At 40.2% G+C, this 14,590-nt stretch overlaps 2 protein-coding genes across 2 annotated transcripts in view; one reads left to right on the forward strand and one right to left on the reverse strand.

The window, feature by feature from the left end:
• Nucleotides 1–13,382, reverse strand: part of LOC108550167 (ubiquitin carboxyl-terminal hydrolase 48) — a 77,184-nt gene extending 63,802 nt beyond the window's left edge. Inside the window, exons 1-11 of the mRNA XM_017903833.1 lie at nt 13,178–13,382; nt 12,670–12,809; nt 12,393–12,596; nt 11,983–12,309; nt 11,568–11,804; nt 11,242–11,492; nt 10,631–11,172; nt 10,446–10,547; nt 9,976–10,379; nt 9,531–9,894; nt 9,271–9,455 (exon numbers count right to left, since the gene is read on the reverse strand). Of these exons, the coding sequence (XP_017759322.1) occupies nt 9,271–9,455; nt 9,531–9,894; nt 9,976–10,379; nt 10,446–10,547; nt 10,631–11,172; nt 11,242–11,492; nt 11,568–11,804; nt 11,983–12,309; nt 12,393–12,596; nt 12,670–12,803 (2,750 nt within the window). The 5' untranslated portion in view covers nt 12,804–12,809; nt 13,178–13,382. The remainder of the gene's footprint in view (nt 1–9,270; nt 9,456–9,530; nt 9,895–9,975; nt 10,380–10,445; nt 10,548–10,630; nt 11,173–11,241; nt 11,493–11,567; nt 11,805–11,982; nt 12,310–12,392; nt 12,597–12,669; nt 12,810–13,177) is intronic.
• Nucleotides 13,383–13,710: 328 nt separating this feature from the next.
• On the forward strand, nt 13,711–14,481 carry PolZ2 (DNA polymerase zeta subunit 2). Its single transcript, XM_017903862.1, has 3 exons — nt 13,711–13,729; nt 13,811–14,108; nt 14,175–14,481. Exons 1-3 carry the CDS (start codon nt 13,711–13,713, stop codon nt 14,479–14,481), a joined length of 624 nt encoding a protein of 207 aa, XP_017759351.1.
• Nucleotides 14,482–14,590: the final 109 nt, after the last annotated feature.

Genomic DNA, 14,590 nt, shown 5'->3' on the forward strand with positions numbered 1-14,590 from the left:
GGAATGCCGGTTGACTGTAACTCGAGCGATTATTGCTGCCCGTACCGTTAACGAAGCCTCGTTACAAGCGAACTTTGTAAATACCTCGAGGTAGGAAGAGGCGGACATCGCTTTTTCGCAACAAACGCGGCATGAACCTCGCTGGAATGCCAGTGTATTAAATCATTGCGAGCTAGGTCAACTTTAGCTTCGGTCACACCGAGTCGAATTTCAGCTTTGCGCTTTAGCCTGCAAGCTCGACGACCCGTCGATGAACGAGTTAGAGACATTATCCGCTGACACGGAGCCATAAGTCTACGGGTACCATCCGTAATTCCACTAGACACGAAGAGACGGACGTGGGATCTAGCTCGGGACAGGCTAAAGGCTTCGAACGTTGGGATCATCCTTTTAAGAGTCCAGCGAGAATGAGAAGGAACCATGGTAAGGAACACGGTGGACTTTCCTAGGATAAGAGAAGTCTCGGCTGGTGGAATCGGTGGATCGTGGAAAAACGCGAATCGCATAAGAACGGAGGAAACGTGGAGGATTTCATAACTTCCTGACCAGGCTGGAGGCGGTAGCCAGATGAAAGGGAGGAGGGAAAGATGAAGGCGAGGCGACGCTGAATCGTTGTCAGCGGGCGGAAGCCGGCGGTACGCGCTAGAATAACGAAAGCTAATTATGCGTTCGAGTCGAAAAAGGGGGGAATCGTGGCAAAAACCGTCGATAATCGACATCCTGCCGCAGTCCGTCGGTCAACTACGCTACCGGCCGGCGTAAATTTAGTCCCGGGCCCTGTTCCCTCGTCCCGCAGGCGAACGCTACCTCGTCGCGACCGAGAAGTCCCCCTGAGCAAACAAGAAGATCGACCGAGGAGGCTTTTGCCGATGTAAAAACGAAATCCGTGGACGATGCTTCGACGATCACGGTATGCAGCCGTCCTGGACCGTGATCCTGGAAGCGGAAAGCGATGACCAGCCTCGAAATCGAGACGATACCTTCGATTCCAAAGCTGGAGCAACACCCTTTCTTCAAACGCTCGAGGAATCTTAAAAGCATGTGCGAGAAGAATCTTTTTGCCGCTCTACGAGAACGTCCACGGACGTGCTTCTCGTCCTTTTTTCTCCTTATTTGCTTCCTCTTTTTCTTCCTTTTCTCTTTTCGCGATATTTCTACCAGTGCCACGGACAAAATCGGCAACTTCGTTACTTAAAACGCCGTTTTCGTATTCATGAAGCGAACAACGTCCAGCTAGAGTTCTTCTCCTCTATCCTTCGCTCTTCTTTCCATTTTCCGTATTCTTCCCGTTGCTCTTTCCTTTCTTCAATGCTGAAATTTCCTTCCCGAGTCGGTGCTGACAATTTTTACAATTTGCACGTCTCGTTTCTTCTATCAAGATAGACACCGTCTCCATTAGTAGCAAAAGAAAGATCTATGGATTGATTTACAATTAATTGATCAAGATTTCCTAATCGTAGGAAACAATTTTAGACATTGCCATATGAGATACTTAGCCAAGGGGTAGTCGAATAACGTAGACCAATTTCTGCCATTTTGGTAGCCATAGGAAACCGGTGGTAGAGAAATTGGATTCGAACCAACCGTGAAAAATCTGCGGTCACCAATCCTTCCACCATGAACCTCGGCGAATGAAACTTAACTCGGTAAAAGCACCCAAACATCGACCAGGTACTCCGCAGGTACTTTATTTCTTCTCTGTAGCTTGGGTATTTCTTAGCACATTCGAGGCCGGTAACGTAGTCCTACGTCACTTGGAATTCTTTAACCAAGTATCCACAGCGCAGTTTCACCGTATATCCTTCCATATTCGCGACGATTTATATGCATTTTATCGGTACTAGAATTTTATCGCTATATCTTCTCGAACCAATAAACAGACGATTATTAGACATCGCTGGGACACGTAACGCGGAATAAATCCGCGGGAATGTCGTTAACAGCGCTATTCGTTTGCAAGAAACGTAAATGAATCGTCTATGCGACCAAGGGAAATTCGACGAGACAGAGTATGGCGACCGATCATGAACCACGCGAAGAATCAAGGAGCTGCGCAGAGTCTACTTCGGAGGAAACGCAAAAATCGTGATCGCTTAAACAGTACGACGAAGAACGGATCGGGAGGAAAAAAGGCGGGAGAACAATCAACGACGGAGCGGGAGGAAAATATCGATGCAGCCGTTTCTCGAAACGAGGTTGCGGCGAGAGGCCGACAGAACCGGCGAATCGTTGCACCGCCTGCGCCGCGTTTTTGCTCGATTTCTCAAAACCGATCGAGCGTTCCCGATCAGGGAGCAACACGCGTAGCTTGCACGCCAGGCGTGACCATCGGCTACCGCGATACACCACGAAAAACGTAGCCGCCCGCCATGCTCAGTCGCTCACGTCTATTTACATTGGCACCGTTGCGGGGAACAATCGACCCTGCTCGAACGTGCCTTCCATCGACGACAATGAAAATCTTCGATTACCTTCGCTGACGAAACGGACAGTAATTCCGCGTAATCCGCTTTTACGACGGTACGTGCTCGCGGGAGCTGACGATCTTTGCTTAGAATTACACGTTCCGCGGACTCCGTTACAACGCGACGGAGTCCGCGAGTTTTTCTTCGATGTGACTGGAGATGCGACGAATCCTCTGGAAGATCTATAGCGTTCGTAGAAACGATGAACGAGCTGCGATCTCTTTCAGATACCAGATTTTTCCAAGTTTTCGTAATTTTCTTCGACTATTCGCCATCTTCGTGCGTAACTTCGTAAATCTTGCGCGGATCTGCTGAGGGGAAAATAAATTTTGTTACGTGAGTACTTGGTCCGGCTAAAATGGATCTCGCGATTGGTAAAAATAATCAATTATCCATTACCAGCGGCGAAAAACGGGCCATAAATTCGGCAAGTTCGCACTAACGATCGCCGTTTGAAACACAAATGCACGCGCACGTACATAAGGAATTCTTCCGGAATCAGGATGTATCTCCCTCGCCCCGTCTCTTTTTCTCCTTCTGCTTCTCCCACCGGGGGTGGCCAGTGTCTCGGGGGCGGTCATATATCATCCACCCCCGGGGGGTGGCTACGGGGGTGGTGGCAAAAAATCTTGCCGAGCAAAAACTATCATCAGTGCTCGGGCAAAGCGAGCTGAACGCCTCCTCTCCTCTTCTTTCTATCCGCTTTGCTTCGCGTCCTTCTTCCTTTCGTTCTTTTGTATATTCCCCGGCTCTTTCACCGGTTTCAGGAAAGGACAGGAAGAACCGAAACTCGTGCGCCTGGAGAAAACGTCTCGACCCGAGTTCATTAAGTTTTCAGGGTTTGCTTTTGGCAGCGTTTAATGAGAAGAAAGATAAAACGTCGCCACCCTCGTTCGCCGGGCTTCTGAAAAGAATTCGAACGATCGTAAAAACCTTTCGTCCATTTCAAACGCCAAACTATCTCCGCATTCCGCGTATCGCTTCCGTTCCGTTACCTTTCCTTCCGTACCTCCATTTGCTTTCGCTGCTCCTCCTTGATCTCGGGATCGTTAGACGTCTCAATCCGCGAGGATTCCTCTTCGATCTTGCTGTCCAGGTGATTCTCGCGAGATTCACCCTCGAACCGCCGAGGGTAGTTCTGCAAGCCTGGGGAAATTTAAGCACGCGTACCCTGCCGTTTTCGCCGATGAAATATCGACGTTCCAGTTCGGAATTCGTTTACGTCCTCCCATAAGCTGCCATCCCGCTTGATACCCGCCTAGGGTACAGCTCTTCCCGGCCACTCTCACGGTAATTGACACTCTCGATTTTATGAAGCTCCTCTAACCAACTGAAAATACACGTTCCGCCGGCAGTTCGTCCCTTCGATCGGTTTAATTGAAACACTTTGTCTCGCTGCTTCGCGACGACCCTTTTTTCGGGCCCGGGGATAATTCGTGCGAAGCGACAAATTGGAAAGTAACCGACGTTTAAGTTATTTCTTCGCGTTTCCGATGTTTCGCGACGAATAAACCGGGCGAAGAAAACAAGAGGGACAGAGGGAAAGAAAGGAGAGAGAAGAAAGTGTGGCTAAGGAGGACGAGGGGGTTGCTTCGGCTCTGCGCTGGCTGCGAAGGCCTCCTGCAATGAATCAACTTATTTAAGGGTAGTTGGATTTCGCGAGTCGATGCACGACGACTACGAGCCACCCCCGATGTCCCTCCTTCTTCAACACAGCATGCCTCGTAGAATGATTTATAGTTTTCCTTCCGTGGCCACCCATCCGCCCTTCGCGCAAGGCACCCCTCTGCCAAATGTACGCAAAATAGTCGGAATTTGTTCGGCACCATCCTGGCTCCAGTTAAATCCTGGTATAGGGACTGGCAGAACAGTTCGATTACGGAGCAATCGAAATTGATCGAGATACCGGAAAATTCTACAGGACTCGATACTCCATGAGGCAGGGAAAACCTTGCCAATCGGTATACTATCTAGAAAATGAAGGTATCGCGATTTTCTGTTTAACAGGTTGAGTGCTACGTCAGTCCCTGGACTGACAGTAGACTTTTCGTTTGAACGACGTGGATTCTAGGGACTGACAGCGAACTTTTCGTTTGGTCGACATCGGTGCGTGAGACCGGCATTGTCAAGGGTTAAATTATTAACGACGATTAATATATTGTAAAAACTAAATTCCCTCTGATAAAGTAAATCATTACACTTCCGTGGCTTTTTTTGGCTGGTCGTCTCTTAGGGATTGCCTTTTTGCCTTTCTGACATTCCATTATCTTCTGTTTATAATTTGTATATTTGTGCATTGGTTGCACCAATCTCACAGTCCAAATGGTAAAATGAAACAAAGTAATCTTTTGTTCATACTCTTCGGCATACTTGAGCGCTCGGCATCTAGTGCTCACTCGCTGCCGTCTGGGCGGAAAGTATAGCAAAATCGGCACCGCACTCGACGTGTTAAAAAGAACAAGATAAGGCCACCTTAGAATTACCAAATTACCTGCTAAGTCCAATTCTACCTCGATGATACAAGACGGAAGGACCGTTCGGATAAGATAAGGAGGGACGAAGGCGGCTGCAACGAGTCCAACACGACGGACACAGGGAGGTAAAAGAAAATGGGAGAAATCGAGATGAACGCGATTTACCCTCTTAAGCAGAGTGGGCAGAAATGGACGGGGACAGTGAAAATAATTAGTCATTTATGAGGCCGTAAGTGGGGCCGCAAATCGGTCCCTCTCAAAGGGACAACAGCGCAGGGACGGTGCGGCGTTATCTCGAAATTATTAATCATATCGTAACGCGTCGCACCGACGAAGAAAGAGAGGTGACCGGAGAAGGGGGGAAAGAGCCACGAACCACCGACTCCATGGACTTATCTGACACCTTAATCAATTCCAAGTTATTAATTACAGACCCTGCCCTCCGCGCCGCCATCGTGTTGCTCCTCCATCAAGCCTCCATGGCACACGCTTCAGAAAGCCACCGGAGCATTGTCTGTGGCTTACAATGCAGTGTCAACACGATCGCAGTCACACTTCCAGCCTGCTGATCATTAATAATTATTTAGCGGACCTTAAGTCTCGTTAGAGGAGGCCACGAGTGAGTCCTGCCGTAGTTTCTTCGGATCCTGCAGGTGTTCCTCCATCGAAGCATCGATCCCTCCTATCGAAGCATCCTCTCTGTGCACTGTCAATGGGAGTAGTCGAGGAATAATGTTTCGGAAAGTTCATACACTTACGGGCTTCCAAGCCTTCATCCCGTTGCAACGCGACGAAAGCTTAACGACCAAGGGAACGGGTTTCTGGCGTGTCGAGAGCCATAAAAAGAGCGGAGGGTCCTCTTCTCGATAGAAGTTGAGCGATCGTCTATGCAAATACCTAATCCTTTCGCAGATCCATCCAGGTGACGTTGACGGATTGGCCAAGGACTTTGTTCGAAGGCAGCCCGAACAGATTGCAATCCGCGACACCATTTGTTTCCTCCGAGACGCGGGGAGCTTCCTGTTGGCGCTGAGACCGACTGGCCGAGGCCGATTAACGGGTCTTCATTAATTGCTAATAAAGAGAACGAAAACCGGATGACGTACGTTTTCACGCGAAAAGCCGGAAAGATCGAACGTTGCACGCGTTTGCTCGAATCGGCGGAGTCCATTCGATACGGGCATTAAAACCTTTGCCTAAGGTTTCTTTCGCCTTCCTCCATGGGAGGCAAGAAAAATTACTTTCGCCCTGGCCAGTGATTAACGGTGCCTCGTTATTTCCGACGGAATGCCGCGACATTTCCGCGCGGGGGAAATATAATAATAACGCGACGTGTCAAGACGCTGAACGTTAAGATTCCCAATGAATACCAGGAAGAAGTTCTATCGATTATTTTTATGGAATATTCGTCTCGAAAGAGTCGAAATTTCTGGCAACAGGATAGAAACAGCGGTTTCCGTAAGTCCAATGAAATATTTCCGATATTACGATGTACGAACTATTCTCTAATCTCGAAAGAGATTTAAACGCGTGTAAATTTTCGTGAACGAAGAATCTACGGAAAGTCGATAATTACTGTGGCAGAAAAAGAGGGTTTGAAGAATTAATCACCCAGAGAAAAGACAATGGCACGGGTCTGGAAAAATATTTTCCACCTTTCCCCTTGGCGGCCAAGGGGTGGAGTATCTACAATGAATCGGGAACAAAATTTTCGTGGATGGAATGTGAGATAAAATTCTGCGAACATTCTTTAAATTACCCTCATCGTCGCGATAGTTTCCAGATAATAACGTACGATTAATCAAAGCATCGTTGAAATCGCATGTATTACGATGGAAAACGTTCTCTCGAAGCTCCTAATCCTCGAAATGTCGTAATATATACAGGACATATTCTCAAGAGTGCATACCAATAAAAATGATAAAAAAGAATTATATCCAAAGCTGAAGGGCTGCTTAATAATCGAGGCTCATTAAAATTTAATTGCATCGATACGCGTTACGATCCTTTTACAAGCGCTTAATTAGACTCCTCCTTCTCCTCCTCCTGATGCTGTTATTTTAAATACTTAGCAGGGAAGAGACGGCCACTTGTTCCTGGTTTTCACACCCCTTTGTCCTGTACCGAAATCAAGCGTGACATGACACACGCTGTAATCCGCGCAAAGGGTTGATCCCAGTTTAGCCGGCTGTCCGTAAACCGTGGAACCCGCTGGACTTAAGCCCAGGCAAATTTAAATCCGTCAATCTTGAGTATCCAGGAGGAAGCACATAATCATCCCAAGCGTTTGTAAAATCCGTACAGACATTAAAAGCTTTTTTCCATCGGTGCCGGGAATATTTAACCCCTATTCCTGAACAGACTCAATTTCATTCGAACCAATATTGACACCCCGGACAAGCGATTCGAGAGAGATTTCGTACTGTGCCTGTGACGAAGAAGTCCTCTCTTAAGACTAGAGTCCAATGACTGAAGAATACAAAGACATCTCTGAGAAACGAAATACTGACTCTATAAACGAGCTTTTATTTCATTGGGAGAACAATAAATATAATTGAGCGTGGTTTCCTATGTCGATAGAAGAGATACTAACTAATAGCTTCTACGAGTAAACTGTTTGGCATTGACAATGACATTCACTGATAAAAGACTATAGTACAATGACGAACGAACAGGATTTACTTAGTAGAATAATGATATATCGAATATAGAGAAGGATAAATCGTTCGTGCAGATGCGTCCCTGATCGTCGGTGGACTTGGCAATTAGGCGTGCGAAGACGCGAGTCCAGCACGGGGAATATGACTCGAGATCGTGCCGAAAAGCGGGCCGGAAAAGAGAGAGGAAAAGACGAAATTGCTCCGTGGCCGATGAGCGTCGAATAAGGCGAAACGGTATTAAGACGGCAGGGCCGGTTTCCTCGAGGCTGATGTATCATTTGCTGGCGGGTCGTTAGGCGGTTTCAATTAGTTTTCCACGCTGCTCTCCTGGCCCAGCATCCACACGAGTATGGGGGAGACCGACGCAGCCCTTAATCGCACAGTCCAGTTTTTTCTCATAATTAGGAAAAGCTCGTTAATGCGCCCCTACTATCTCCTTTCTTCTTCCTTTCTCCTTTGCTTCCTCGTTCTCTCTAAATTAGTTTCCCTATCTTTTTACTTTTGTAATTCTCAAGGACATTGATCTTCTAAGTTTCAGAAACTTGGATCTTCTCAACTTGAAACTGGGAAGAATCGCTTCTTTAGATTTCTTTTATTGTTAGATGTAGAGACGAATTTGTCGAACACTTACGCTTGAACATTGATCAAATTAATTTTATGTGGAACATTCGTAACGAATGTTTGAATTCTGATCTTGATTCTCTTCTTGATTTCCGATGACGTTGTTAAGAAAATGAAGATGATGAAGAATTCGTTACCTGAACTTAGAGTTACGAAAGGCGCTTCTTGTGAATAAGGTCTCTCCTTTTCACTGGAAACGGTCAAGAATTTGTTCCCAAATGGAAAATCCATCTCAATGATCTACTTGTGAAATTGTTATGAATGTAATATTTTTGTAATTATACAATTCATAAAGAAATATTTATAGAATTGAAATTCACGAAATAAGACGATAATAATGTATTAACGAATAAAATACAATAAATTAACTAATTTCTTAATAGATAGTCTTTACAAAGATTAACAAAAAATATCTTCAAATGGCGGCCATTTTATCTTACCTTCGATATTCAAAGATCGCAATTTTTTTATAAATAAGCGATGCTACTTATTTATAGAAACGCAACTAATCCAAACTCAATCCAAATGTAGGTCTTAATAATTATGTAATTAAATTATCGTATAAACGTGATTGCGGTTAATTGTATTTTATACGATAATTTTATACAAATTACGAAATGTATAAATGCATGCTACATACCTTCAGGGTCAACAAATATGTTTAAACGTGATATAATTTACATGACTAACGATTAGTGAAAAAATGATTACGATACGTATATGAACGGAAATAATTTTTATAACCATATTAAACAATTTATCGTCAATATTTCAATTAAAATACAAAAATTTATAAGTACCTATTTGAAAGACGGACACAACGTACCGTTAGACGTACAACTGGCGCCGCCTCTAGGCGTATATACGAACATATATATTTGCTATCGAATCAATATCGATACTATGCAATTTGGCGCGAATTTTAAATGTGCATTTTAGAATTCATTGTCTATTAGTTAATTATTTAATAAAATAATTATTCGGTAATTATTCAATAAAATAAGTCGAAATACATCAACGATATTTAGGAATACAAATAACCACACTCACCGAACGAAGGAACGCCAACTGTCTAAAAATCCTTTCTCCACGATATAAAATGCTTTTTCTGGATCTTCGCACTTCAATATTTCGTTCCTATTTCTACCATGGTATAAGTCATTTAACTCGTCCTTTTGCTGCTTTGCTTTTATCTTATCGTCTTTTTTTGCTTTCTGTGCATTCTCCATTTTTTCCTGAACAGTAAAATACCTCGATATTAATATATAAAAATGTTTTATTTTTATTGAAATATAAATCTGAAATTGTACCTCACAAATTGAACACGACATAGAACCAATAGGATATTCCTTGGATTCTGGGAAATATTTTCGAAGTATCATCCAAGCTTCACAGGGCACTATCTTCCTTGTTGAATCCGGTGTTTTCAATGAACCATGCTCACAAAGTAAATCTTCATTGAAGTAAATTATAATCTCGTTCTCTTCGTTTTCTCCCCGTTCCTTCAGTCTCTCACTTTCCTTATTTGCACTTTTACTATCTCTTGGGGGACCATTTGGATCCTGACAGTCTTCATTCTCAATTTCCTGCTCCATATCATCCGTGAACTTTTCCATTGCAAGTCTTCGCCACGACCTCAATGAGTCAGCACCCACGATGTAACTAGTTTCATATCTGTTATGAAGAAAATAAAGTTTATTTTATTTTTACAAAATATTACATTCATTTAGACTATAACTAAGACTGAAAACATACGGTTCTTTGACATTCCGAACGAGTTCGCTAACTTCCTTATGATCACGTTCAAGTGACATTTTGAAACGAAGTAGCTTATATCGACGTTTCACGCAAACTTCGCAGAAAGAATTTTCATCCAACCGTGGTCCCCCGCGATATTTATCATAAAGCATATCTGCAGCTGCCACAGGCATACACTTCGCACGATTCACTTTTAAAGGATCGAGTCGATAATGTGAACACATCAATATAGAATTGTCTATTGGCGGTATTCCATCAATGGATGAGTGTCCATTAAGCCATTTTGATAACCAATCACTTGGAATCCATTGATATTTCTCCCACGAAACTACGTTCGAAATAATATTATATACGTCTATGACAAGTTGTCTTTTTAAGTTCTGATCTTCAATCTCCTTTTGCTACAAGAAACATTGTTGAGAATGCCTCTTAACTTAACCCTTTAAACTCAATTTATTAATACGTACTTTTTCTTGTTGAATAGCCAACAAGCTTAACTCGTGTTTTACATTTTCTTGCCTCACTAAATCACGCAATGTTGAACTCACTTCCCAACTTTCAAATTCCATCTATAAAATGACAAAACACATTAATATGAATAATAATGAAGAATCATATGAAGAGAAACAGAAGAAATATTAAATATATTTACCTCTTCGTAAAAATCACGTTCCCCGCAACTCATAGCTCTATGTGCAGCTCCATTTAATCGCTTATAATCCAATTTCACATCTTTTACAACTGGTTTCTTCATATGTGCATCATGCTGATTTTCCTTATTGTCAAATTCGTACTGTTTACCATTGTGTTCATCAAAAATAGATTCCAACTTTACATATACTTCCAGTGTAGTTTTCTCTAGGGATGCTTTTGAAGTTTCTACCTGTTCTTTCATCTCTGTGTCAAGTTTTGATATTTGTCCAGTATCACTCGCATCAGAAACAACAGAAATTGAATCACATGTGCGTTTTCCTTCATCTGATAAATCCGATGTTTCTTTAACTACTACAGTCCTTTCAATGGGTATTGCGTCATTGCTGATATTAGTTTCTCCATCTAATTTTTTTTGCTTATTTTTTTTAGTTGTACTTATTCGTTTTTCTGGAGTAACTTTTTTATAAACTAACATGTATGCAGTATTAGAAGACAAAAATCCTTTCGGTATACGTCCCCGTTTTACAACTTTCGAATTTTCTATAATAAACGACGCTAACTATATCTCACCGTTTTTTATGTATTTATTATACTTATTATTATACTCACCATTAACTCCATCCTCAATTCTTTTATTCTGCATTTTCTCTACTTTGTCATCACTAAATTGATACCATTCCCCATTTGAATTGCATATGTTTGCAATATAATGACCTGAATGCGCAGATGGACCTTTGTGACTCAAAACTGCGACAAGACTGTACAAATGAGTTTGTGGTGGACACCTCACATATTCCGACATATCGAGATCTTCGGGAAACTGTATAAAAGAATTTAATTTTCTTTTCTGTCCAGAATCCCTAATAGACAAAGTAACATATTCTATTAACATAACAATCTACTAATACAATATAAACGTGATAAAAAAGAAATACCTATGGAACACAAAACGCATTAGCTGTATGTTTAATGTTTCTGGAAGAGATTCTAAGCGTATAAATCGGCGTGCATCTTTTTTGTCATTGCAGGTAACGCAGTGATACTGATTTGCTCCAGTTAATTGTTCCACAGACAAGTATTTCTCTACTGCTTCTTTCAAAGTGGCTGCGAGCTGTAGATCCAATTCGTAGAATGTAGTGGAGGTTGGATATTCAGTTCCGCATTTCGAACAACTGCGTCAAACATAAAACTCGCGTTATTTAGAAGGAATCAACTTCTCTCGGTCAGATCAGTTGATCGCACCAGTCACCGCAGCGAGCAACGTGTCCTACCATGTTCTCATCGTCAAGATCATCAGCATCATCATCGTTTAGGACAATTCTCATTTGTTTTCCACTTCAGAAAACCCACCAATTGATATAGCTGTATTTTCCTTGAGTCAGCCTCTGCAGCATCTGCTTCAGTTCTGAGTTTTGTTGAAGCTTCCCTTCGATATGGCAGAGAAGCAGCTTGGAGAATTCCTGTGCATCCTGTTGAGTTCTAGTATCCAAAGACAACGCGATTGCAAGATTCATTGGATCGAGTAGACGACGATTTCCAAATTGCATCATTGCAAATATATATTGCAACTGTCCAACTGCTGTCACTGGATGAAATGGTGCTCCTGCCTTCTTAGCTTGACACAGTGCTTCTTTTTCCTCTGGATCTTCTGTGATACTCCATTTGTATATTATCCTCCTATAAACATCAAACTTCATTTTATAGCAAATATTTGTAAGTAAATTAAAACAAATTAAATAACAATATAAATAAATACGTACCTCATATCTTCATTATGAAACCACATTTGAATTAAGCTATTAACGTAACAGGTTGCACCTAAATTCTTTAGACCAACATATTGAGTAGGGTCACGTAACTCAGATAAAGAATTTTCTAAAGGTATTATTTCTGCAGGTTGTGATTTCATGTACTTTTCTTCTCCTAATCCAGTTAAACATTGTGGATTATTTGTGCAATTACGTCTGAAAACAAAGTATTTACTTTAAAATGTTAAAAAAGATATGAATCTATGTATTTTATAAGCATATAACTTACTTGCAATTTTTACATGTTTTTAAACCTATTCTGTAGGCAGTTTCCAAATGTATCCTTTCTATTTGGTCTAATACCACACCTTCAATCCAAGCCCATGCTAATTTGTCTAGATCAGTCTTTTTCGTTGGCGGCATTTTTACCTAAAATATGAGAACACAAATAATACATATTTAATTATTAAATTCAAACACTTCCATATTGCAATAAGAAAGATATTTTTAACAATATAATATTTTCTATTGAAACTTTACAAAATATTTTATTAAATGTATCACATACATTTCAAATTTTATGGATTACATGTTTTATTTCGCGCCACAAGACAATCAGAATACAATTCGGAATAAAAATGAACGAAAGACCAATTAAATTAATTAATTCTGGGAAAAGTACATTATCGAAAGTTTAATGATATAGAAATAATTATAAATAACACAGTGATTTAAAATGCAACACGTACTAAATTAAACATTTTGTGTTTCTCGAAAACCGTGTATTGTATACCTACATAAAAGTACGTTCCTGGCCGTTGAGGTTATGAAAAATGCCGCTGTGAATTTTGTAAGGTACTGTTTTTCTTCTACAACATTATTTGAATGCAAAAGAATTTTATCACGTTTGCGAGCTTACTAAACATGAGCATCTATCGACACTTTTCATGAGCAGATAAAAAAATATCATCAAAACACTTTAACCGTTTGTGGTATACACTAAGCGCCATATGCAATCGGTTTTGGTTTAGATGCGCGTCAAATCAATCGCTAAATAATTTCTCATATCTTACTTAATATGTATTTATAAGAAATGATTTCTTATATTATTTAGTAAAATGAAACAAAAATCTTTTCTGAATATAAAATAATAAATATATCTATATGTCCATAATTGAAATTTCATAAATATATTTTTTTTATTGTATTACTTCTGTATTAATTAACATAAGAAAATTTATCGATAGGAAAATTATCGACCGAAATTAACAACTCAGATATTCTCTAAACTTATAAAATCTATCGTATGATTTTAAAAGTATGCTTAAAAATGTCTGAGGATAAAGTAGGTAAATATTATTTGTTATTTTATTAACAATGAGAATAAAATGATTTACTATGATATATATAATGATATATTTTATTTACAGTTGCTACTGATATTTTACTAGAATTTTTGGAAGTAGCATTTAATCATATTCTGTACTTCAGAGATTTATATCCTAAAGAAATATTTGTGAAGAGAAAAATATATAGCACAATTGTATATGTTTCTGAACATCCAGAGCTCAACGAATACATAAAAAACGTGTTAAATACAATTAGAGAACTAATAAAAGAAGATGAAAATAGTGTTAAAGCTGTGAATCTAGTTTTTTACAACAAGAAGAAAATGCCAATTGAAAAATTTGTATTTGATCTTCTTAAATTGCAAGCAAATAACACAGAGTATGTACTTTAATACAAAATTAACGCTAGACATTACATTGTTATTTAATCAAAAATTTATTTTAGAAATGATCCATATTATTTAAAAACAGAAGAATCTTTAAGAACAATTTGCTTAAAATTATCAATGTGTGAGTCTTATTTGAAACCACTACCAGAAGACTCATCCTTCTCCATTGAAATCCAGACATATGAAACTGCGCATGTTACTTTAAATGAGAATCCTTGTTGTGAAGATTTTCCATGGATTATTGATGAAAATGCACTTGAAATGACTAACAAAAATTTACTTCCACTAAAAACTATTAAAACAGATTGTCTAAACTTACAAATGTATGTTATTGAAGATGAAAGCAATAAATATACAGATTAATTACAATCACAAATAACAATTCACTTTGCATTTATAACATGTTTAGTAAAGAAGTATCAGTTTCAACTATAAAATATCTAATTAGATAAATTTAATACAATATATACAA

Source organism: Eufriesea mexicana, unplaced genomic scaffold, assembly GCF_001483705.2.
Source record: "Eufriesea mexicana isolate 0111107269 unplaced genomic scaffold, ASM148370v2 scaffold2551, whole genome shotgun sequence".
Lineage (NCBI taxonomy): Eukaryota > Metazoa > Arthropoda > Insecta > Hymenoptera > Apidae > Eufriesea > Eufriesea mexicana.